The sequence below is a fragment of the Cibotium barometz genome, chromosome 25, assembly GCF_041138505.1.
Source record: "Cibotium barometz isolate CiBa-2024 chromosome 25, ASM4113850v1, whole genome shotgun sequence".
Taxonomy (NCBI): Eukaryota; Viridiplantae; Streptophyta; class Polypodiopsida; order Cyatheales; family Cibotiaceae; genus Cibotium; species Cibotium barometz.
The window spans coordinates 50,432,503-50,457,984 of NC_141070.1; the positions used below are offsets into that span (position 1 = coordinate 50,432,503).

The following is a 25,482-nucleotide window of genomic DNA, read 5'->3' on the forward strand; positions in this document are numbered from 1 at the left end:
TCAGCTCTATAGCCATACCTAAGTCTTTCTTTTTCTCCTTCTCCAACCATTTCCTGCACTCATTAATATTGTGACCACGTTTCCTACAATAGTTGCATTTTCCCTTTTTATTTGGCTTGTCGTCTTCCTTGTCTGTAGCCTTGCCCAATGACACTGATTTCAGCTTATAACTACTCTGAGGAAAGGATTTAACTTTGCCTCTTTGCTGGCTGGTAGCAAAAGCATGATCTCCTGTATGCACGAAAGATCTGTTTTGCTTGGATTGCTCTTCTTGCAAGAGCACAGAAACCAACTCCTCAAACTTCAAGGCATTTACATTGCCTTTCATCCTCATGAGTCTGATGGTAGAAGCAAAACCTTGATACAAGTCCGGAAACACATTCAAGACGGTAGACACTAATGAATTATCAAGATATACTTTATTCAAGATAGTAGACACTAATGAATTATCAAGATATACTTCATCAACACTGGCCAAACTGCTCCTTAAAACCCTTTATTTTTGTAAGGAAACTGTCCATGTAGTATCCCTTATCCATATGCTCTGACTCTAATTGCTTGCATAGATAAGAAACATGTGTTTCATTACGTACTTGGTATAATGACACAAGTGCATGCCAAGCATGTTTAGCAATCTTGCATGATCGAATATGAGGAATGATACTCCTCTTGTGACTGACAAAGCCAGCAACGCATGTGCCTACGCATCTCTTTCATCCCACTTTGTTTGTTCCTACATAGGAGGTATGCTATCCTATAGTAATGCACAATGCAAAAGTAAGTTTGTGTTTGCAGATGTGCCTTCTGCATCATGTTCATCAGAGGAACCATGACATTTCTCAATACCAACCACAACATTCCATATCCCTTTGGCTACCAATACATGCTACATCGTATAGGACCATAACAGATAGTTGGTCTTGTCAAGCTTATCCTCAGCGGGGCCGGATAACATCCGAAATACATCATTGTCTATCATTTCTGATAATACCCAAGAAAGTAATCATGCAACCTGCAAGTACTAAGTGTTGATTTGATGCAACCAAGGTGACTTCTAATAAGGCCGCTGACAATGGTGACCTGCAAGGTGCAGTAAAGAAATGCAGATGAAAGTGAGTAGAAATTTTACCCGTAAGATGTAGAGATTGATGTCACTGAAGTGTAGCTCGTAGACAAGATACATCATTGTGAGTGTCTGTTGATGCTTTCTCATGTATCTGCACACACATCTGTAGTAGATCTAACAATACCACTCTAGAATTTGATGAAGAACAATGTAAATCCAGTCTCCAAAGATGTCTTAAAAAAAAACCACGCGAACAGCCCCCAAAATGCGCCAAAATAAAAATGTGACCGAAAAATTTCAGTACAAAGTACTCCACACTTGACGGTCCTCCTTCTTCTCCAAAAGGGATCCTTAATCTGATTCAAGAAGACATACAACTAGGGGTGAAGGGTAGGTAGCAGCACAAGGGCAAGGAGCGTATGCTCTGATACCAAATGTTAGAAATAGGGTTGTAGGAATGCACACACACATAATAGAGGAGATCAAGCGAGCACACAATAAGATGATAGATATATAATGAATGTGTGCTGCACAAAGATGATAAGTATACCCCAAGATGGGTGTATACTAGTACGAGGGAAAAAACCTCCTAAAGAGGGAACAAGTACCCTAGCTGGTCCTAGTGTGTTTACACACATCGCTACCAAATATGGCTACATCTACCTCTCCCATGGTACATCTTTTGCAAATCCTTTGCTCCTCCTCTATGCCCTAGTATCTCTGTGTCTCTATCCTCAAGCTATGGGATGATATCTGAATTTGACCAATGGCTATCCTCATAGCGTGACATGCGTCTCTGTAAGTAGCTTGGCCTCCTCTGTATGAATCCATCTGTGAGCTTGAGGAAGTGCTCTTTGTAGAAGTAGGATTTAGGGGGTAGCTCATGTGGACCCAACAACCATGTGGTGTTGGTGTCTAATCTTATCAAGTTTGTGCAGATGAGGGGATTGATCTCTTTGGGGGGAGAGGGGTATGAGAGAGGCATCAAGATTATAATCAAAAGGTGTGTGGCAAGTCATCAATGTTGAAGGAATGTGAGGTAAACCAACTCCTAACCTGGGCATACCGTACCCTCTACTTCCAGCCTTTGTGATATGACTCCAAGGCTAATGTGGGAAGGTAACCACTGCCTAGTGTGTATATATCCTATCTAGATATATCATTGTTTGAAAGAGAGCATCTACTACCAGAGGAGAAACTCCAAACTCTGCCTTGACAATCTCATGTGGTATGGATGCCTTGCTCTAAATCATTGTGGAGAGCATCAAAATCTATATCCTCTCCATGCTTTGTCAGTATTTCTTCCCTAACTATGGTCCCTAAAAGGTTATCCCACTACAGGAGTGGCCAAAGTATCGAAAGGCCATAGGAGAGAGAGAGAGAGAGAGAGAGAGAGATGTGGGAAGATAAAAATGGCGTATGAATATAGTGTGTGTAATAGGAGATGCATAGAGAATCTCCAAGAACTATTAGGTCATTACCCAAATGTATGTATGCGCGAAGATATAGCTCATTATGCCAATAAAATCTTGTGCTATGATGACCATTCTTTTCTCAATATGGGAGGTACTTTTAGAAATGAAACGAAAACAACCAATAACCACCCAAAACGTTTTTTGGGTGGCTTTTAATTAATTTTTCTCTTCATTATGCATTGTAGAGAAGGGTAAAAGAATGATCGGGTGTAGCCAATCACTAACTGCTTTCTTAAGTGGGTCACACATGAATCAGCCCGGTGTCCCATGTGGGCCACTGCCTTGGTTCCTCACGTGGGACACGTGGCACTTCGCAGGCTCACAGTGGCACACATGGAGCACCATGTGGACCACCGCGCTAGTTCCTGACATAGGCTCACGTCCACGTCCACGTCCTTGGTTGCAGTTCAAACAATGGCTGGTTAAGCTCCAACTGATAGTTACAAGAGATTCGTTCTACCCAACCTTCCAGCTCCAATTGATAGTGTTTGGATAGAGCAAGATTTGGTCCCCTTCAAATGATGGTTGGACAAGAATGGACTACAGTGGAGACATGACCACCGAAAAGTTGTGAGAAATGAAGTTTTTGAAGAAATCATGATAACACCCCCCCCCACTTTCTTAAGTGCACATGTGGACTGCTCAATGTCCCATGTGGGCCACCATGCTAGTTCCTGACATGGGACATGTGGCGCTTCATAGGCTCACAGTGGCACACATGGTACACCATGTGGACCACCATGCTGGTTCCTGACGCAGGCTCACGTCCATGTCCCTAGCTATAGTTCAACGATGGCTGGTGGACAAGCTCCAACTGATAGTTACAAGAGATTTGATGGACTGTAGTGGGGACATGGCCACCGAAAAGTAGAGAGAAATGAATTTTTTGAAGAAGTCATGATAACACCCCTCGCTTTCTTGAGTGGGTCACATATGGACCAACCCGCTGTCCCACACTGGTTCCTGATGTGGGACACATGGCACTTCGTAGGCTCACAGTGGCACACATGAACCACCATGTGGACCACCGCATTGGTTTCTGATGCAAGCTCCCGGTTCCTTCAAACAATGGCTAGACAAGCATGGACTACAGTGGAGACATGGCCACCAAAAAGCAGAGAGAAATGAAGTTTTTGAAGAAATCATGATAACACCCCCTCCAAGTGTATCGAAATATTCATGAACATTGCAGCAACAACAGAGTAGCAAAAGCAGCCAATTAATTAATTTTTCTCTTCTCTTTTTTTTTTGGGTGGTGCATGCTCTTTTCTTGGACACATTTCTTGATTCTCCATATCCTATCTTTCCATCGATCTTCAGGTCTCTTTTGCATGGGCGATGGATCCTCCACTCTGCTCGCCTGTGGGTTCTTTGGCAGTTCTCTGCCCTCATCGATTCTTCACTGTTTATGGCCTTGTCATCTTCGTGTCATTGTTGTGCACCTGTATGTTCCTCTTCACATGTCTTCTGGTCAGTGCTGTGCTCGTCGATCTATCCTCCAGTCTGCTCATTTCTCGGCTCCTCAGCAGTTGTCCGTGTTCGTCAACATGATATGCTTCGTCACTGGTGGCTGTGGCCTTGTCATCTTTGTTTCCTCTTTGATCGGCTGAGAATCTTCGCACACTGTCCTTCTGGACTTCTTTTGCAGAACCTTTGGCTACAAGTTTCTGGAGTTGTTCTGCCTATGTCGTCTTCAAGGTGGTCGTTGTCACTACGCTGGCGTCCTTTTTTGGCTTCTACAACATTAATATCCTTGGCAGGTTCTACATGTGCATGCATGTCCTACAACATTAATATCCTTGGCAGGTTCTACATGTGCATGTTGTTCTGCCTATGTCGTCTTCAAGGTGGTCGTTGTCACTACGCTGGCGTCCTTTTTTGGCTTCTACAACATTAATATCCTTGGCAGGTTCTACATGTGCATGCATGTCCTCCTGTGACATTGGTATGAATCTCTCTCTGCCATAGTGTATTGTTTTCTTTTCTTTTTTTTCATTTGTATCCTTTCTTCACATGCCATGTTCTACAACGTCGTGCATGTCTGTGTATGATTGGTATATGTTGTTGTTCGCCACACTCGGTTGTTGTATCTTTCCTATTCTGGACCATGTCTTGCTTATTTAACGAGCTATACTCCTTCTTTGTTTCTTATTTAATGTCATAAACTCCTCATTTGTTGTCATCATCATGCCTCCTAGAAGAAAACCTCTTGGTGACATTAGCAACCTTATGAAAGTGGACCACCGTCCATGTTCTTCCTCGTTGCTTTGTCGTTAGGGACATCGTCGTCCCTCTTCTTCCTCCTTGCTCTCTAGACGAAGGCGAACCTTCCACATCCATTGTACCTAGGGGTCAATATGCGATCAAGTGTGTTCTTGAATTGTTACACCTCCAGAAGGCCCATATACAATTCATAGCCTTTGTGAAGTGAAGCAAAAAGCACGCTCGTCTGGTATGTATCTGTCCCTTCAAAGTTCTCTGATTCATGTTCTTTGTGTATGATTCTTCTGGTGCTTTTGTTAGTCGTTTGTATGCTTACTTCACTCATGACCTCGGGATCCTCAGAGGTTACCGTCAAAGGTAAACAGCTTGAATCAGATCCATGTCTACAGGCATACGATAAGCACACTGAGTCAGAGCCATCTATGCACAAGACACCTCTCTTTCCAACAGAGAAGAGGACCAAACTGTTTGAAGTGTCCATCACTATTGCCATTGGAAACATAGACATCAATATCTGCTCTAGGAACCACGTGAAGAGTTCATGAGGATGGAGCATTTGTTTACACCAAATTAATGCACACCAGATAAAATCGTGAATATGCACACTAGATAAAATTGTGAATATGCACACTAGATAAATTTGTGAATATTAAATTCCGAATCGATTTTGATACTCAGAGATTATGAAAATTTTATTATGTTACCAACATGGTTGCATTGGTTAAAGCATTGGAGTCTCAAACAACGAGTTGGCAAGGGTTCAAATTGTGCTCGCTAGTGTGAGTGGTTTATATATACTAGTACTTAACCCACGCGTTGCTGTGGTATGATAGCTAATGTTATTATCTTAAATATATTTTTTGGACAGATGGAGGCGAGGAGTACAGGCTTCCAAGGAGAGATAATCTAGTCGCCCAAAGATTGTTTGTTTTAATGCTTGCTCATGTGTGTTAAGATTGTCAACATTATTTTGGTTGGAATTCTAGATTTATATCTTTATGCCTAGTTTGGTACTTTATTCAAAGAAATGTAAGTGCTTGAGGAGCTTCTACATGGATATATATGGCAAGTATGGTGTGTATATATATATAGGTTGGCAAGTTGAGGACCATGAGGCTCGAAATGGGCTTCAAGTATACTCTTGCCTCTACTAACTCCCCATGATGAGCTTTTTGTTTTTATGCATGCAAGAATACTCTTGCCCATTAGGGACGGCTCATGCCACTAGGTACGGGTATCGCTGTGTGAGTGAGTGTGTGTGTGTATAGGTACATGTATGCTATGGTTGTACTTATGTATGCCTAGAGATAGATAAATGCTGTTCATATGTATAGGTGGTCTATGTGAGAGATAGATGTTGTTCATATGTATAGGTAGTATATGTAGGCATATATGTGTGTGTACGTAAATATATATGGATATGTATTTATGTTTATATGTGTGCCAGTTCCTAAAGTATGCATGTATGTGTGTATGTATATGCAAAGAGATTTTGTGTGTGTGTATAAACATGAGAGAGAGAGAGAGAGAGAGAGAGAGAGAGATGTCCATGATTGTCTTCAAATTTAAGGCCTACTCTATGGTACCCAAACCTCTCATGTCCAGAGGATGGGAATGCATACGAAGTTGTCTTTTTTAACAATGTGCTTAGCTCAGCCCGTTGGAGACGGGTCTCGCCTAGTATTTTTTAGAAGCTCAGCCCGTTGGAGACGGGTCTCGCCACTAGTATTTTTTAAAAATCCAAGATTTCTCTTTTCTCTCCTCACCTTGTGCCTTGGTTATCCATTAATATGTAGATAAACAGGTGATATCCTTGGGCCTAATTTAAAAAAAAGAAAATTTTATTAGAGTGCAGTTTGCAGAAAAAATGGAAAAGCAATTTAGTAGTGCTTGTGTTTGTTTGTTTGTTTGGTTGTTTTTTTTTTTGGGTGTTGTTTTGAATGTCTCCAACTACCGCGAGAAGATGGCTCGACCATTCTCTGTAAACGTCAGGCTGGTGGGTTCCTTGTACCAATTTGGCGATCTTCAATGCATTGCCAGTTTGCAAAATCAGCCCGTTTTGATGACTTCTCATCGTTTTTTAATTCCCTTCTCAGTCATTGTTGCGGACAATAATTCTACGTTTATTGTCTTATTCAAGTGTGGTTTACCTTTCAGATTGCATGATTCATAGGAATTTTCATCTTGTTTTGAAAAAATATTTCTGGAATTAGATTCTAAATCTGTTGTTGCAATTAGTAAGGAAACATAATTCTCAAGTAGTAGAGCCCTTGTGCAGTAGATCAGTCTTGTAAATCAACTAATCGATTTTTATCTGCATTTGCAAAGTCTGCATATTTTAGATCTAATTCGTAAAGGACTTGCAGGAGTTGGAAGGGCCTGAGAGAATGAACAAGATAGGATAACCATCCTCAGTGCAGCAATGGAAGAGACGAAATCTAGTATCAGCTCCTTTCAAGCTTATAACAGGTGAAACCTGCTGCAATTCTTCTCACAAACATCATTATTTTAATACCATAATTGTTGGAATGGCAATGGTTAGGCCAACCCTTATGATTAGGGTGGATCAAAACACACAAAGATCATTATGTTAATACCATAATTGAAGAAGACCAATTAACACTCAAATTGAACAATAAACTGGGGCTTAATCACAGGATTTGCATTGGTGAAATGATGCCTCGTTTATAGGAGAGATGTGACATCACAAATGATGTGAATGAGTCCATGATTCTAGCCCAAAGTCAACTTTGTGGGCTGCCATAAATGATAGAAGATGCTTCTTCTACTTGTCTGCATTTCACCTCACTAACTACGCAAAAAAGTGGAATTACAAGAAGATAAACATGGGCAATAATCTTAGACCATTTGTGCCTTTGTCCCAATGCTCCATAGGCATGAATATTGAAGGTGAGCTTAGTAACGAATCCATCCACCTGTACTCTCACGATATTGGATACCTGCCCAAAGGTGATTAGAACTTGTAGCTGTGACCTCAACACCAATGGGTGGTCAGCAGGGATTGAACTAGGCACCTCTCCCATCTGAGCTCCAAACCTGCACCACCGGGCTACAAGCCCATTGGCTTAGTTGTTGCAATTCTCCTATCTTCTAAGTTCTATTTGTAATGTGTGGTGGCTGTTGATTCATTTTGATTAAAAATGAGACTGCTTTTTGAAGATGTACCAGAAAGATAGCTGTCGCTTGCCCATGCTGCTGGCTTTTCTCCAGCTTTTCTCCAACTAATTAGGATAATGGAGTTTTGACCCAATTCTTTTTTGTCAGATCTTGTGTATAACATCACACTTGTATAGCAATGCCAACACCATGAGGTAATGAAGTGATACGCGAGAGAGAGAGAAAGAAAGAAAGAAAGATATATTAAGCGTCTACTAAAGACCCAATGGGCCTATGAGACCGAGAGAGAGAGAGAGAGAGAGAGAGAGAGAGAGAGAGAGAGAGAGATATTAATGTCTACGAGAGGCCAAAGTCGGCCTATGAGACAAAAAATAATACAACTGTGTTCTTCCGGTCATTGGAAGAAAAGAAACAAAAGAAAAAGTGTGCATGTGTCTGGATACAACTGTGAATCATCATGGATCGGTGGAGCCCATATACAAACAATATAAGGGGGGTGGGGATGTGGATGGAGTGCTAAGGCAAGATGCATCTCTATATGCTGAAGGGGTAGTACAAGCATGCTATGCAGATCTATGTCTAACTCCATCCAGTGCCATAAGAGGGGTATAAGATATCATACATCGCCGATGCTGAGGCTGTGAATGGCATGAACATGTACCCTGAGTCTGAATGAAAGCGAGCTAGCCTCTCCTGTGTCTCCATCTGGTGTCTCATTCGGATAGCTGCTATCTCTCGGTGACGGAGTCGGGGTGCTCTATGTCCAGTCTGTCTAGGTCTCCTCCTGGCTCTCAATTCCTCTGCTCTCTGTGCGGTCACCCCACGTGGTACATCAGCTGGCACTGGCATAGCTCTATGGAAGGAATCTGTGAGCTGGGACTGTCTCCCACCCCTAGTGGGAGCGGGTGTCTAGAGGAGTCTCTCTCGAGAACTATGAACCTCTAGTAGTAGTCTGCCAAGCTGTCGCTGGTCCAAGGCCTCCATCAACTGATGTAGTGAAGAGTGCTCCTCAAACAATCCTGCATATCTATCTCTGACCCCCTGGTGGGCTCTACATCTACATACAAAGTGATCCTCAGTCTCCACCTCCTCGCGGCACAATCTGCATATCCGCTCAGCTCTAGGAACCCGTGCCGCTCTCCCAGCCTCTATCTCTAGCTGATGTGATGAGACTCGTAGCTGTCCAATAGCAACACGAGAGCTGTGTGGCATGTATACATCCATGTACCGCGGTCGATGTATAAACCCATCCCTTGAGATGCTCATAAAGTGGTCTCTGTAATACAGCATCTTCGGTGGTAGTGGGCTCTCTGGTGCTGTCCATGTCTCCTGTATGTAGTGCTGCCATATGTCCTGTCTCATCACTCTGTTCCTCTCATTGAGAGAGAGGTAACCCCGTGGAGCAGACTGATCATACTGAAAAGGAGGCAACCGCTCAATGTCTTACCATGATGTGAGAACCACTGTAGCATCTGTGCATACCAAGATCCAGTGTGTCCAGCCTCGGCCAGCTGTCTGGATGCCTCAAAAGCTCGGCGGGATAATCTCTCCATGGGCATCTCCCTCATCCTGTATATAAAGGAGATCGTCTGGAACAATGCCTCCACTGCCATAGGTGGTGCAGCAAACTCAGCTCGAACAATGTCGTGCGGGACGGATGGTTTGCTATGTATCATCCTCGAGAGCATCAAGATCTGTGGTCTCTCCAGCTGTACCCATGTGGAGGCTGCAAGCCCTGGTGCCCAAACCGCTGCTGCATACATCAAGGCTGGTGTCACTAATGTATCAAAGAGCCACCCCTTCGTGCGGGGTTCCTGAAAATGTGCCTGATGACACTGACGCTCAAGGCCAGCAAGAGCTGCATACCCCCGGGTCACTCTGTCTCGGACTGCCTGAGCCATGGAGAAGCGTCCAGCTAAGCTAGTAAATGTGATGCCAAGGTAAACATAAGAGCTCACCACCTCGACCCGCCCTCCTGCTAATGTGAGAGTAGTGTGCGTCCTGACTGTGCGTGAAGTGTGGAAGATCATAACCTTGGTTTTCCCAAGGTTCACTGTGAGCCCCTGCTGTGCGCAGAAGTCATCACGAGCCACAAGGTGTCTTTGAAGCCCAACCTGCGTGTCGGATACCAAGACGATGTCATCAGCATAAAGCATAACATGGATAGTAATACCTGATAGCTCAACCCCAGAGCCTCCTCCCTGTGTGATGTAATCGACCACCTCATCAATATAGAGCCCAAAGAGCGTGGGGGAGAGCGGGCACCCCTGCTTCACACCAATGGTGCTAGCAACTGTGTCGGACAAGCCTCCTGGGCATCGGACTCTCCCAAAGACCTGCTCATATAGCCTGTATATGCCCCACATCATGTCTGAAGGTATGCCTAGTGTCTGTAGTCGCCGAAAGAGGCGCTCTTTGGGCACAGTATCAAATGCCTTGCGGAAATCCACAAAGCAACAATAGAGCCGTTGCCTCCGTGCCTTGGCCTGATCAATCAGGCACCTCAATGTAAAAATGTGGTCGATGGTCGAGAAGGCTCGACGGAAGCTTGCTTGGCCTGCTGCTCTCAATCCCCCAACCTCTACATGAGTGCTCAGCTCTGCCTCCAAAACTGCCCCGTATAGTTTGGCCAATATATGGCCAATCATGATGGTCATGTAGTTCCCGGGGTCTAGTACATCTCCCGCTTTATGGATCGGCACAATAGTGTGCATCGTCCACTCAGCCGGAAACCCCTTTGACAAAGCTCTGTTGAAGAGATGAGCAGAAATGGTGCCAATGTATCAATAGCATAGATGAGATGCTCTCCCTGTAATCCTGTATGATCTGTCGCCTGTCCATGTTGGAGTCGGCATATGGCCCTCCTAACCATAGGTGGGGTGAAGAAGGTGGAGACTGTGGAGCATGGCTCTGTGGGCTGTGGTATAGGGGGCTGTGCAGGCACATCATAAAGTCTCTCTGCATATGTCTGCCAGGTCTGAGGATCGGCAATAGGTGTGGGAGGACGGGGCTCTCTGAGTCTCCTCCAAGCAGCAGCAGCATCTCTGCTCATGAGCATGTGATGTGTGTCCCAGTACTGAGCCTCCTCATAAGCTCGCCGCTTACGGCGGGTGAGAGTATGCATCCTCCTGCCTGCATGCCTCCGGGTGATCTCCGTGCGAGCCCTCTGCACTCGGAGACTGCGGTAAAGGTTTCTGCACTCATCATCATACCATCGGTTCTGGGGCATGCTGCCAGATGTAGGTGGCCGTCCTGTCTGTATGTGGTATGGGAAACTCCTCGTGGCTGCGGAGTGCAGTACATGTGAGAGCTGGGAGGTGAGCATGGCCATGGGTGCCGATGGATCTAAGGCAAATAGCTGATCATGAACATGATAGTCGTACACCTCGGCTAGGTCCTGAGTGAAGTGAAAAATAGTGCGTGGTGGCTGTGTGATGGGTGGGTGGGTCTCCAATAAGCTCCTGAAAGTGAGGGATAGGTATGTATGAGAGAGAGAGAGAGAGAGAGAGAGAGAGAGAGTTCTGCTGTTGCCCCGCCGCCTCCGCCCTACTGTTGGTCCTTCCCACTTGCTGGTTGTGCTCGCCAGTTCTTGTTCATAGTCGAGCTTCTGCTTCTGCTCTACCTCAGGGCCTGTGTGTGTGTATGTGTGTGTGTGTGTGTGAGAGAGAGAGAGAGAGAGAGAGAGAGAGATGGGTAGAGAAGTCGAATTTGTAAACACGCCTCTTGTTACGCTGGTGACTGTGTTGGCGCGATACCTGGACGTGGCAGTGTGATCGACATCCTTGCAGAGAAGACAACACACCGCCTTTCGTTATCAGTGGAGCTGCTTGCAACAAGAGGTATTACTGTAAATACAGCAGGTACACTAGGGTTTCTAGCAAGTACTGCAGGTTAGTAGGGTTTCCAGCAGGTGCTGCAGTACAGTAGGGGTTCTTCCAGGTACAATAGTTTCCGCAAGTACTGCAGGTACAGAAGAGTTTCCAGCTGCCGCTACTGTAGGTACAGTAGGGTTTCTAGCAGGTGACTTGCAGGTACAGTAGGGTTTCAGCAGGTGGTACAGAAGAGTTTCCAGCCAGTACTGCAGGTACAGTAGGGTTTCAGCAGGTACTGCAGGTACAGAAGAGTTTCCAGCCAGCACTGCAGCAGGTGCTGAATTTGGGTTTGAGAGAACGAGTTTTCTTTGCTTTTGTACATGGATTTGGATGACCCGGCTGCTGCTGTTGGCGACATGGCTGCCAATAGCCTTAACATGGATCTTATTGAGGAGATGATCGAGAAGGATGTGGGTTATGCTTCAGATGCCTCAGAGCAACAAAAACGTCAAAGGCTTGATGTTGATGCAAGCTATACTCCGGTGAATGTTGGAGAGAATGCAGAGGAAACTTCTCAGGCACCTTCTCCGGAGTTTGCACGTTTGCTGCAGATCACTGGTGAGCTTCTGCAAGAATATGTGAAGGCAAATAGCGTGCAAATGGCTGCAGTAGATAATAGTGGTGTGGCTGATGTATGCATGGAGACTCCTTTGTTGCTACAACAGCTAGCAGATTTTCATGATCGTGCTGCTATCTTTTTCTTTACTGGGCGTATTCCATTGTTGCCTCGTCTTAGAGCATGGCTGGGCCGCTTGGTGTCGCCTGAGGCACTTGAGGAGATTTACGATGGTCCGAGAGGCTTTTATGAAATACTTTTTCGCACTTCGGAAGCCCGTAGGGCAGTCTTGGAGCAGGTGCCATTTTTTTGGATGGGCAGTTGGTTCATGTGGTTCCGTGGAAGCCTATGGCAGAGTACCAAGATATGTTGCGCCAGGCTTGCCCAGTTTGGGTTGAAGTGAAACAATTCCCACCAATGTTTTGGCGTGTTTTACTAAGTCTCATGCGAGGTATCGGTGATGTCTTGGTGGTGCCTCGAATGACATCTAGAAACCAAAATCGTCTATGCATGTTGTGGAATACTGGGAGACCTAGGCCGACACATTTGCGTGTCAATATGGCTGGGCTGCAACCTTTAATGTATGAATTGAGGTGGGATACATTTGCTGGCCACTGTTTCAAATGTGGTGAGATGGGCCACTTTGTCTCCGAATGTCCTAAGAAAGAACAAGTTGCTGCTACAAAGGATATCCTTGATGGGCAGTTGCCCGTGGAAGATGAGCATGATGCTCCTTCACATGATGCCCAACACATGGATGTACATGTGGATGTTCAGAATGAGGTTGAGCAGCCATGGGTGGAAGTACGTGGTAAAAAGACACGATTTGTTGCCCCGCGGGGGGATTTCTTAGATGCTGTTTGGCGGGGGCCTTTGCGTACTCATCAGGGGCCCTTACATACATATGCTCGTCGCCCTTTGGGTTCAGGTGCCCAGCAACAGACCAGGATTGAGAGGCCGGGAGGCCAACTTTCTCAGGGTACAGGGCCTCTTGGGGTGGATAGAGTAGAACGCTATCCTATTAGAAGTCGCCTAACAAAAGAAGCACAACAACAATTGCCTCTTGTGTTTGGTTCGAAGGGTGAGGTTATCTCGCCATGGGATGGTCATTACCCTTTGACACGTGCTCGGGAACTCCAAGGGCAGTCTGAGATCACAAATACCATGTCTAAAAATGCAATGCTTCAAAAGGTTCGTGATTTGGCAGATTGTCCTGGGCCTAGTACACGGCCTTGTTGATTCCTTTTCTGGGAAGGCTTATGAAAATTGTACAATGGAATGTAAAGGGTATTTCTTCGCGCCAAAAGTAGTTCAGGCTTTGGCGTACAACTTTTTGTCATGGTTGGGATGTTTTGTGTGCAGTTGAACATAAGCAGCATAAGTTGGCTGGCAAAGCCTATGTATATAAGGGGTTTCATGTTTTCTACAGCGGACATCCTGCTTCGCAGTCAGGTGTTATGTTTGCTGTTCGTTCGCAGTTTTAGCCTTCTCTTGTGATTCAAGATGTTCATGGAAGATTTCTAGTGATACAGATTGTTTGGGATGATACGCCTTTATGGTTGTTAGGGGTGTATGCTCCAAATAATGCTCGTGCACGCCGTTTGCTGTGGAATGACTTGTGTGCTCTTTCAATCTCTCATCCTGGCTTTGTGATGGGGGACTTTAATATGTGTGTCTCCAGGGAGCAAGCCACGTCGCCTCATTCTATAATGGATGGCCCGGAGAGAAAGGCGTGGGAAGCTTTTGCAGCAAGGTTGCTAAAACAAGACATGTGGTCTTGGTTGCATTCAGATGAAAGGGGTTACACTTATGCCTCACAACAGTTTCGGGGCACTTATACTAGATTGGATAGGATGTATATTTTACATCAAGATCTCTTTTTGCCAGAGGTTCTTACTATGATGGTTAATCAGCAACAGGTTTTGTCAGATCATTGGCCGCTTGTGTTTGAAATGGTCTATCATCCTGTGGATGCATATAAAGGCTTGTTAGGACGCTTGCCTTTGCGCTTAAATCGCACTTTTTTGGAGCATGAAGTTTTTGATGTTTATATGCGTCAGTTGATACGACATTTCTCCACAAGAGTGTCCATGGCTGATTATCATGCTTGGCCAGTGTTCCTTACCAACACTCGGAAATTAGCACGGCATTATGGTCTTGCTAATGCCTCTTTACAAAAACAGCATGTGGCCCTCCTTGAGTCGCTTTTAAAGGGCTTGCAGGCGTTCATGTTTACTGACTCTATGGATGCAGAAGTTGCGGATGCCATAGAATGGCTGAAAAAGGAACTATCTAGGGTGCAGGAAGCACAATATGTTCGCTTTAAACTACTTGCACGTCTTGATGCTTTGCGGGATGCTAACTGTCAATCTCATCGCTTCTATGATAAGTTGCATCAAAAACATATGCGTGAGAATATTGTTAGGCTGATGGATGCCAAAGGCAACCTTGTTACTCAACCTTCTGAGGTTATTCAGCATTGCATCAGGTTTTATGAAGATTTGCTTGCCCCTCGAGAGGATGTCTCACCGGCTGTCCTGGCTGCAAGGGAGTCATTGTTTGCTGAAGTACGATATCAAGTTGACCCTGATGTGGCGGTTCAGCTTGATGCTCCTGTTTCTCAAGGGGAAGTGGAAGCTGTTCTCTCCAAACTTCCCATGGGAAAGAGCCCTGGTTGGGATGGTTTGACAAATGAGTTTTTCCGAAAATATGCTGATTAGCTTGCAGAGCCTTTGACGCTTATTTGTCAAAGGGTTTGGGATGAGGGATATATGCCTGCCGATTGGAAGTTGGGCATACTTCGTTTGTTGCCCAAAGTCCCTTCGCCTACTTCTTTGGCTCGATGGCGCCCGATCTCACTTATGGGTATTATGTATAAAATCTTTACAAAGATTTTTGCCAATCGCTTGCAGAAGGTGCTTCCTACTCTTGTTCATCCATATCAATATGGATTTGTGCATGGCAGGAATATTTTGCATAATATTCTTAATGTTCAAATTGGAGTGGATTATGCCAAGGCAAAGAAGCAAGAGATTGTGATGGTGCAGCTGGATCTTGAAAAAGCTTTTGATCATGTCAGCTGGTCTTTCCTTTCTCAGTTAATGACAGCCATGGGCTTTGGTCCCAAAATGGCTAATTTGGTGCATTTACTTGGCTCTGGCTCTATCACGCGGATTATGCTCAATGGAGGACTTTCGGATGGTATTTCTCTCACCCGTTCTCTCCGGCAGGGCTGTCCTCTTAGCCCTCTTTTCTTTGCCATTGCCACTCATCCTATGTTATCTCGCCTAGATGCTATGGCATCGCATGGTGAAGTGGTTGGTTTACATCTCCCTCATGGCAAGCAATTGGTTGCTCAAACCCTTGCGGATGACACTTTTATGTTTCTCAGGGCCGAAAAAGGCAATATAGATCGAGCAATGGAAGCTTGGAATAATTTTGCATTGGCTTCTGGGCTGAAAATAAATTCATCAAAATCAGCCCTCGTTGTATGCACGGAATTTGATCTTGAGGCATTAGGGTGGCAAGGCCGTGTGGTGCATACAGGAGACATTGTTCGTCATCTTGGATATTCGGTGGGTGTGGATGTGGACCCCCAAGCGCTTCTTGCTTGGATTTTTGCTCGGATCTCAGATAAATTTGTGTATTGGAAAGCTCAAGGGTGGCCTATGCATGTGAGGGTTAAGGTAGCTAAGGTTATTATGCTTAGCATGATTTTCTATTTTTTGCCTTTGCTACCTTGGACGCACAAATCTCTCATCCGTTTGGTTGCTCCCATTCGGTTTATGCTGTGGAAGAGGCAAGGAAATATTATGGGTCAAACATGGATAGCTTGGAATCTATGACGCCCAAAAGAATGGGTGGGGCTGCTTTACTGGATGTCGGCTTGCATATGGTGGCGCGTAGGTGGGCGCTTTTTCAGGATATGTGTTTGCAAGAGCAGCCTTGGGTATTCATGGCTCGTGACTTGATTGAGTTGGAGGGATTGTCACATGGGCGGACAGGTGTGCAGGCTTCATGGTGGGACATTGTGAATGCGGCTCATCCTGTCCGTATTCGCTCATCACACATTTTATCGCATATTCTCCTTTCTTGGCATGAAGTTCTACTGTTGGCTCGATGGGATCCTGGTCATGAAAGACTACTTTTGAACTCTTTGCAGTTCGAAACTTTTGTGGAGTCGCGTGTCATTGTTTGGCCAGACAGAGATGCTTCACGCATACGACTCAACCGCATGGTCAAGCTAGGCTTGGTTAGAATCCGAGATGCTGTGATACCTGGTCGTGACAGGCCATATTCATTTCGTCATATTCGGCAGCACTTTAGGGTTCCTCGGACATTTCAGCCACTATGGGTTGACATCATGCATGCAGTTGAGCCTTTTACTCCATTGCCTCGGCCATCTGCAGATCAGCCTTGGCTTGATTGGGCACTATGTAAATCTGGTGACTTGATATCACTCTCAGCTAACCAGGTCTATCATAAGCTTGATATCACTCTCAGCTAACCAGGTCTATCATAAGCTTGATATCACTCTCAGCTAACGAGGTCTATCATAAGCTTGTATCAGAGAAAGATTGGGTTTCAGCCAAGGCCAATAAGGTGTGGGGATTGCACAAGTCTAAATCATGGTGGCAGAAAACTCTTATGCGTGGTTGGCAGTCTAAACTCCCTTACCAAGGTAAGGTTTTCATTTGGAGGATGTTGGTGGGAGGGTTACCTACACGGGATCAGCTGAGCCGTCGTAAAATTACACTGGCCTCTTGCTTCTTCTGCACGACATGCACTGAAACAGTTATGCATCTGTTCATGAGTTGTCCAGTGGCCCGTCAGATTTGGTCTTTTGTCTCTCGCGTTTGGGAGGCAGTAGAGAGGTCTACTGTTTCGGCTCATCAGTGGATATTTGGGATTTGTCCTCAAGTCATTACTTCAGACAGCCACCTTGTGATATTCCATTTCCTTAGATGGACAGGACTTTGGTATATTTGGACTACACGGAATGGGTTCATTTTTGATTCCTTGTTTGGAATACATGGGCACATTCTACGTATCCGCGGTTTGCTGCTTTGGCAGTTTTCTTCTCTTCTCTCAGCTCAGCTACTGGATGCAGATGTTATTTCGCTATGGTCTACGGCGGCTCGGCTGGCTCATCTTTGATGCTTTTATCTGGGATGCTTATTTGGCTAAGAGGCTTTCTTATTAGTGTACAGGTTTGCATGGTCATGATCCTTTAGAGGATCTTTTGTGGGGGTTTTGTTTGGGGCCATAGGTTCTGTGTGAGCCATGTGGCTGATGTACATTTTACATATAATATAAAACACCATTTCACGAGGAAAAAAAAAAGAGAGAGAGTTTTTATTAACGTCTTCCAAAAGACCGAGCTTGGCCTATGAGACAAATCAGTGTACTTGTGTGGGGTATCCTCTGTCATCCCAACAAAATGAAAAAGTACTGAACTAAAAAGCTGAATCTGGGTGTGCAATAAGTACAATGAGTGGGGGAGGGGATGGAGCTCTACTACTAGGAGAATGCAAAGCTATATGCATGGAGTATACAATCATGATATGCAACCTAGCTAGCTCCATCCTGTACCATACTGGGGTATAAAATGGTATACATCAATGAAGGGGGTGTCCACAGCTCCCTGAAGAACATGCCTGGGTCTGCTCTGAAGCGAGCCAGTTGCTCCGCACCCTCTCTGTGAAACTGAGCTCTGATCTCTGTCATCTCTCTCTGGGATAGGTGTGGTGTCCGAAAGCTAGGTGTCCTCTGTCTCCTGCTTGCTCAGAGTGTCTCTGCTCTCTGGAGAGTAATTCCCTGCTGTGTAGGGGCTGGGAGTGGGGTGGATCTCTGAAAAAATGTAGTAATCTGTCTGTTGTCCCCCCTCTGGAGCTGTCTGAGCCTGTAATGATGTCTCTCTGTGATGCTGTATGTCTAGAATGAATCTCCCCGGTATGCACTGGTCCGCCTCAAAGAGCTAGCATAGGGAATGTGTCTCTCTGAATAAAATGGGATATCTCTTTGATGGCTGTATATGCTCTGCATCTGCATACATAATGCTCCTCACTCTCCACCTCCTCTCTGCACAATCTGCATACCCTCTCCTCTCGGGGGATCCGTGCTGCTCTGCCAGTCTCGATCTCGAATCGATGTGATAAGACTCTAAGCTGACCAATAGCTACTCGGGAGCCGTGTGGTAAAAAGCCCTCCATGTATCTAGGCCTCTCTATAAATCCATCATCAGTGATACTCATGAAGTGATCTCTGTAGTACAGCATCTTCGGTGGAAGAGGCTGTGTAGGCGATATCCATGTCTCTCGTGTATAGAGCTGCCATAGGTCCTGTCTCAATATTGTGTTCCTCTCACTATGAGAGAGACGGATATGTGGTGCATCCCTGTCATACTAGAATGGTGGTAGATGATCCATGTCTAGGCCATGCTGTGAGAACCAATGTGTGACCTGTGCATACCATGATCCTCTGTCTCTTGCCTCAGCCAGCTGTCTAGATGCCTCAAAAGCTCTGTATGACAATCTGTCCTATGGCATCTCTCTGAATCTGTCTAGCAGGCATATAGTATGGAATATGGCCTCTACCATCATAGGAGGCGCAGCAAACTTTGCTCGGATAATGTCATGAGGTACTGACGGTTTGCTGCGTATCATGCGTGCCATCATGAGGGCTTGTGGTCTCTCTATCTGTGTCCACCAATGGGTAGCAAGGCCTGGCGCCCATACCGCTGCTCCATACATCAGTGCCGGTGTGACTAATGTGTCAAATAGCCACCCCTTCGTCCGGGGCTCCTGAAAATGCGCTTGGTGGCACTATCTCTCTAGCATAGCCAATGCTGCATATCCCCGTGTCAATCTAGCTCTGGCTGCTGAACCCATGGTGAAGCGGTGGCTGCTGCAGAGAAGGTAACCCCTAGGTACACGTATGATGTCACCACCTCCACCTGGCATCGTGCGAGAGTGAATGTCAGTTGCATCCTGCCCTGTCTCGATGTATGAAAGACCATAACCTTGGTTTTCCCAAGGTTCACAGTAAGACCCCTCTGTGTGCAGAAATCATCGAGTGCATGTAGATGCTGTTGTAGACCTCCTGGAGACTCAGACACTAATACAATATCATAAGCATAAAGCATAATATGTACTGAGGCACCTACTAGATCAACTCCATCTCCGCCTCCCCGTGTAATGAAGTCAGCCACCTCATCAATGTATAACCCAAATAGCGTGGGGGAAAGTGGGCATCCTTGCTTCACACCAATGGTGCTAGCAATAGTCTCAGACATATCTCCTGGGCATCTGACTCGCCCAAAAACCTGCTCATATAATGCATAGATGCCCCATGTCATATCTGCTGGTATGCCAAGAGACTGCCAGCAGGCGCTGAAAGAGCCTCTCTCGTGGTACTGTGTCAAATGCCTTGCGGAAATCCACAAAGCAGCAATAGAGCTTGCGTGCACACTGCCTCTCAAGTGCCCCCAAGGCTGCATGCCCTCGAGCTAATCTAGCTGCTGCTGCCTCCTTCAGGGAGAAACGCGGTCCTGTGAAAGTAACTCCCAAGTAGACATATGACCTGATGTATACCGGCTCCCCTCGGAAAGTGAAAGCCTGTAATGCATCCAGGTGTCTTTGTAATCCCTCCGGAGAGTCTGAGATTAGAACAATATCATCCGGAGAGAGAGAGAGAGAGAGAGAGAGAGAGAGAGAGAGAGAGAGAGAGTGCCATGTGCTTGTTGCCCACCCAACACCCGTCCTTTGCGCCTGCTGCCCAGCCACGGCCTTCCTTGTGCCTTCTTCCCTTGCCCTACCAGCTTAGCGAGCAGCAGCCACCCCCCCTGTTGCCGTTCCCCCAATGCACCCCCCCTCCCCTCTCCCCCCCTCTTTCCCCCCTGTAGAACAGGTTCCCTGGTTCTTCCGTTTCATCTGCCATGTTGCGCTTGGCTCTCCCCATTGGAGGACTATATTGCGATTTCTCCGTCTACCCCGACCGATGCATCTTGGAGATGTACTTTTTCTACAGAGGAATTTCAGCTTTTGGCCTCTTCCATCGCCGCCGTGGAGAACACCACTTTAGTCGGCAAGCTTGTTGGTAGCTGCCCAGCATGCGGGCAGATTAGATACCTGCTTTAGGCAGCCTTGGTTGGTAGCCAAGGCCAGATGCCGACATTCAGTTCATGGGCAAGTTCTTCCGCTCTACCACCTTGTGCCTGGCCCTCCCCCTTGGAGGACTACATGGCAAACAACCACTCCGTCTAGCCCGACCAACGTAGCTCGGAGATGTATTTGGCCTCTTCTATCTCCGTCGTGGAGAACAAGACTCTAGTTGGCAAGCTTGTCGCCCAGCACGCGGGCAGATTAGATACTTGCTTCAGGTAGCCTTGGTTGGCAACCACGGCCGGACGGGCAAGGGCAACCTGAGGATAGAGTTCGACTCCTCGACCCTTGCCGTTGCGAGTGTCCTTGACCTGAGCCCACTCCCAGTACGGGAGGCAAATCTCTTCTTGGCACGTTGGCACCATGGATTCTTGCCCGAGTCAGACCTTCTGGCATTATAGCTGGTACAGATTTTATGATAAGAAAATCCTTAAAAGGACATGAGTAGGTTGACACATGGGGATGTGGGTGAGTTGAGAAGACATTGGTAAGGCAGTGGATTGCTTGTTTACTTCATAGGTTCGCCCAAATAGTTATGCCTTGGCACTATCACTCTCTGGCCATTAAATACAATTTGTTTTAAGCATGTGGTTTTGCATCTATATCTAATCCTTATTTTTGTAATTTTTAGCACATTACAGTGGTTATATATATATATTTTTTAAAAAGAAACAAAATGTTGTTTGGAAGAAGTTTTAAAACTACCATGAGCTGTTGGAGCTAAGTTTGAAATTCTGGATAATGTTCATAGGAGCAACCCTCTTGGTCAAGATGGAGTCATGGAGCCTAAAGGCCTTGATAACATTGGTGGCATCACAAGAGGTGTGTTCTGAATGGCTTCCTTGTAACTTATGTCTAAATTGAAATTGAAGCCTGAATGGGTATTAGGCACAAGTAAGCTTGACATGTAGTGGTCTATGGTCCAATTACATCACCAGTAGTTTAAGAGACAAGTTGCATATCTGAGGGATGCTGGTCTCTGAGAGGAGTAAGTAATCGATTACACTATTGCCATTGTGTTTGATGCAGGTTGTCTCATCTCATGGTGGTCTGGCTTCCTTCCATCCGTTGAAGTTCTAGGATGTCCCTATCTACTGCTGTCTGCTGCCATGGCAAAACTGATGTATCTGCTTTCAGCTGTAGAGTGGTGGTGCCTGCATTCATATCTCCCAAAATTCGTACAGTTTATTTGCATATGAATTCCATGTCTAATTCCAACTCGCATATGAACTCCACAATTGGTCTGGCTCCCTTCCATCCATTGAAGTTCTAGGATGTCCCTATCTAGTGCAGGATGTTGCCATAGTGTCACATGCACCCATGCATTGAGGTGCAGTGCGACACAGTGGCTCATCATCAGTGCTATACTTATATCGAAAATAGTACTTTTTTAGGATTGTCGTACGCTGTGACCACATTGTGAGCCCCAATCTAGGACATATTAGGCACGAGCTACGTAGGTTAGTCTCCCAGCCTTAGGTATCAGGGTCTGTCACCATTTGGCTGCCCAAGTGGACTTTCCTTGTTTCGTGCCAAGGTATGGGAGGCCAGAGAGCTTCACACCTGTACTAAGGTCAGGATTCATGTCACCTATTAGAGGCGAGGCCTCATGTCACCCGTAGTGTGGCTAGGACGTGGAACCCATTGTTAGGGATCCGAGTTTAGGCTTCACACTAAGCCAGTTTCGTGCTCGGGAAGACATGATATTTACAGGTTCCAGGATCGGGATATATTTCCATTGCATAATGCATGTGTGTGCATCTCTACTTGCTTGAAACTGGTTTTGCATTACTGGTTTTCATGCAAGCTATGACGTGTCTAGTTCACGGGAAGGGGATGCCCACCAATGAACCCTGCGAATGCCTTGTATTCTGACATGGTTTGTGGCATGTGAACAGGTGGTAAGTAATCATTTAAACCCTCGTTTATTATTCTAAAGGTTTCATAACCTTTGCAGTTCACATTCATTAAATTTGGGCACTGGCCAGTGCCCGGGCCCAAGGCCCATGAATGGCCAGCTCAAGCCTTGGGCACCTCCTTTGGCCCTTTTAAGCCCTCACATGGCCCAGTTTAATGAGGGGGCACCTTATAGAGGTGCCCACCTTCATTAAAGGTGGGGCCTTGCCACTTGTCACAAGGGCATAGGACCCCACCAACCTTGCCAACTCTCACACCTCTCTCCTTTCTCCTCACGTATCCTGTTATACCCGACCTGTACCCATGGTGTACTCATGTGCCAGTCCAATACCTGCTGTTCCTACCGTGTACCTTCTCTGTACTTGCTGAGAGTGCAACTGTACCTGCCATACTACCTGCACCAGATGCACCGAGTGCATCTACACCTACTTGTACCTGTTTAAGTAATTGCATCGGCATCCGTGCACCTGGTGAGTACATGTTCTTTACCAAGTGCCTGTTCATGCACTTGGTGTTGTGTGAGTACCTGTTTGTGTACCCATACCCCGAAGACTTGTACCATAATCTTTGCGAGTTGAGTGAACCAGGCTCTAGTACGAGAGCGCTTGTTCATTTGTGGTCTCGGAACTGCAGTTACATGGTCACTTAGCTCCAGATGTATGAGGCTGGTGTTCATGTGTGGTCTCGGAACGACAGTTATGTGTTCACTGAGCTCGAGATGTATGAGGCTGGTGGTCAGGTCACTTTGACTCTTTTTCGATGAGTCCGGCATTGACAATCTACACCGACACACCCATGTTTGGGTAACATGTATTCATTATTTGCATTGCATGGAATAATCTGGCTGGAAAGCTCTTGGAACTTTGTACACGAATTAAATACTCCAATAATATACAACTGTATTTGGGGGGGGGGGGTGGTTTGGCCTGTTCGTGGCCCCAGTGGTGGACCGTGGTGTATTGTGGAGGCTCTATCTTTGCAGTATTATCTTGTGCAGCAATGTGTTACTTTCAGTTATTTGTTGCATTGTTGGTGGTTCATATTTAAGTGTTGACGAACTTGTTCACGAGACGGTGCCCAAGAACATTCACACCTAACCGGTAGTATTACAATGGTGTGAGAGCATGGTCATTTCCCTCTTCTTAGTGGGGAAATGGTTGTTTGGGCATTGGGCTCCGTGTGAACAGCTGTCATACACTATGGACAGCCATGCACATAGTGGGCAAGGGCCTAGTTCACATGGCCAGCCAAGTCGTACACATACATCTGATGCTTTGGGTAACAAGCATACACATATAGGTTATGTGGAGAAGCAAACACATGTGACTTAACATACAGACAAGGAGAGACTTGCGAGGAATTCGCTCGCTGAAGCTTCCGCTCCCCCCCCCCCCCCCCCCTCGCGTTGTAGCCTGTACGCTCACCCCTTCCCCGCCTCCTATCTGCCCTCGCCTCTCCCCCGCCTCTGCTCTTTAGCGCCCCCCCACATCTGCTCTTTGCCGCCTGTGCCCCCCCGCCAGTACTCTTTCGCGCCAGCACCCCCCCCCCCCCCCCCCGCGGCCGCCTGTGTTCTTTCGCGCCCCCCCCCCTCGCCCTATGCTCACTCGCGCCAGCGCCCCCCCCCCCCGCCTCTGCTCTATCGCGCCCCCCCCCTCCCCCCCCCCCGCCTCTGCTCGTTCGCGCCAGCCCCCCCCTCCACTGCTCTCTTTATTCGCGCCAGCCTCCCCCCCCCCCCCCCCCCTTTTGCTCCGTCTATCTTCCGCCCCCCCTGCCCTTGCCGCCTGTATTTGTAATCCCCTCCCCTCTTTTTCTTTTCGCCCCCCTTTGTTCTCCCCCTCCTCCGCCGTTCCTCGCTCCGCCGTTTGTGCAGCTCGGTTCTTGCAGGGTTTTCCGTTTACGCTTTGCCTTCGACAAAGCTTCAGACACTGATGGAGGCTCCTCCCGCCCCACCTCAGAGGGACTCTTCCGCAGCCCCCTCGCCCGCCCGTGAGGATACCCCCATCAGGCTTTCTCTTTCGCCGGAAGAGGAAGCGAGCCTCGCCGCAGAGGTGGAACGCCTCCAGGCACATTCCACCATCTGCCGTATAGTCGGCACTCGCCCCAGCAGAGGGGAGATGCGGGATCTTCTCCAGGCCCACCTTCTCGCAAATGTGGGCAAGATCTTGGACGTTCAGCTCCTGGGCCGCGGACACTACCAGATCGAGTTCGAGACAGCCCAGAGCGCGGCCTAGGTCCTAGCCATGAGTCCTCTGGACATCAGGGGTGCTCGGGCCTTCTTCAGACATTGGCAGCATGGCTTCGACCCAGTAGCGGGCGGCCGAGCAGGGAGAGCGCCTTTTTCATGTCATAGTTTGCTTCCCTGGACTCTGCCGCGAGTACCTTCCGCTCCTTTCTAGGATAGGGGCATTGGTGGGCTCGGTGCTTGAGTTGGCCCCACAGCAGCTTCAGTGGTGGCTAGAGCAGCTGGCCTGCCTTCAGTCAGGGTTTTGGTTCCTGACATCTCCTCCCTTTCGAAGGTCATTCAGCTACCTAGGATAGGGGGGGGGGATGGATTAATCAGAGAGTGGAGTTCTCGAGGCTCCCGAACCAGTGCTTTATATGCAGGCAGGTTGGTCACCTGGCCAAGGCTTGCCCTCGCAGGAGACCCCGACCTTCACCACAGCAGCAGGCCCGTGATGGCCCGCCCACAGATGCGGCTCGGCAGGCAGCCTCCGGGACACCTGCTCAGCCCACGGAGACCTCAGGTTGGCAGCCTGGACAGGGGCGCCGTAGAGGGAGACAGCCACAGCAGTAAGCCCAGAGGCCGATGCAGCAGCAGTCATAGTCTCAGCATCACTGGGTTCCAGTGAGGAACAGTTTTGCTCCCCTCCAGGAGGAGACCCCAGCGCAGCCTGAGGATCTGGAGATGCCAGCACCCCCTCCTCACCCCCCACCCCGCCTCCCCCGTCCCCCCCTGCCGCCTCGCTTTCACCTTCGCCTCCTCCCATTCCCACTCCGGTTTTGTCAGCGGCTCCTTCCCCACCCCTTCTCCCCCCCCCCCCCCCCCCTCCCCCTCCGCTTGCCTCAGCTCCCC

At 47.2% G+C, this 25,482-nt stretch overlaps 2 protein-coding genes across 4 annotated transcripts in view; both read left to right on the forward strand.

The window, feature by feature from the left end:
* Positions 1-6,529: 6,529 nt before the first annotated feature.
* LOC147624692 (dynein regulatory complex protein 1-like) overlaps positions 6,530-25,482 on the forward strand; it is an 80,822-nt gene continuing 61,869 nt past the window's right edge. Inside the window, exons 1-3 of one of the 3 annotated variants that reach the window (XM_086819729.1) lie at positions 6,530-6,568; positions 7,131-7,233; positions 21,244-21,314. In XM_086819729.1, the coding sequence (XP_086675855.1) occupies positions 7,187-7,233; positions 21,244-21,314 (118 nt within the window). In that variant the 5' untranslated portion in view covers positions 6,530-6,568; positions 7,131-7,186. The other 2 variants (XM_086819727.1, XM_086819728.1) reach the window with 2 other exon arrangements.
* LOC147624693 (uncharacterized) lies at positions 16,220-17,645 on the forward strand. Its single transcript, XM_086820010.1, has 2 exons — positions 16,220-16,804; positions 16,879-17,645. Exons 1-2 carry the CDS (start codon positions 16,223-16,225, stop codon positions 17,485-17,487), a joined length of 1,191 nt encoding a protein of 396 aa, XP_086676136.1. The 5' UTR covers positions 16,220-16,222; the 3' UTR covers positions 17,488-17,645.

Coding starts and splice junctions, on each gene's coding strand:
- LOC147624693 (XM_086820010.1), top strand. CDS start 16,223: ATGGTGGCGCGTAGGTGGGCGCTTTTTCAGGATATGTGTTTGCAAGAG. Junction 16,805..16,878: donor TATCACTCTCAGCTAACCAG/GTCTATCATAAG, acceptor TCAGCTAACGAG/GTCTATCATAAGCTTGTATC.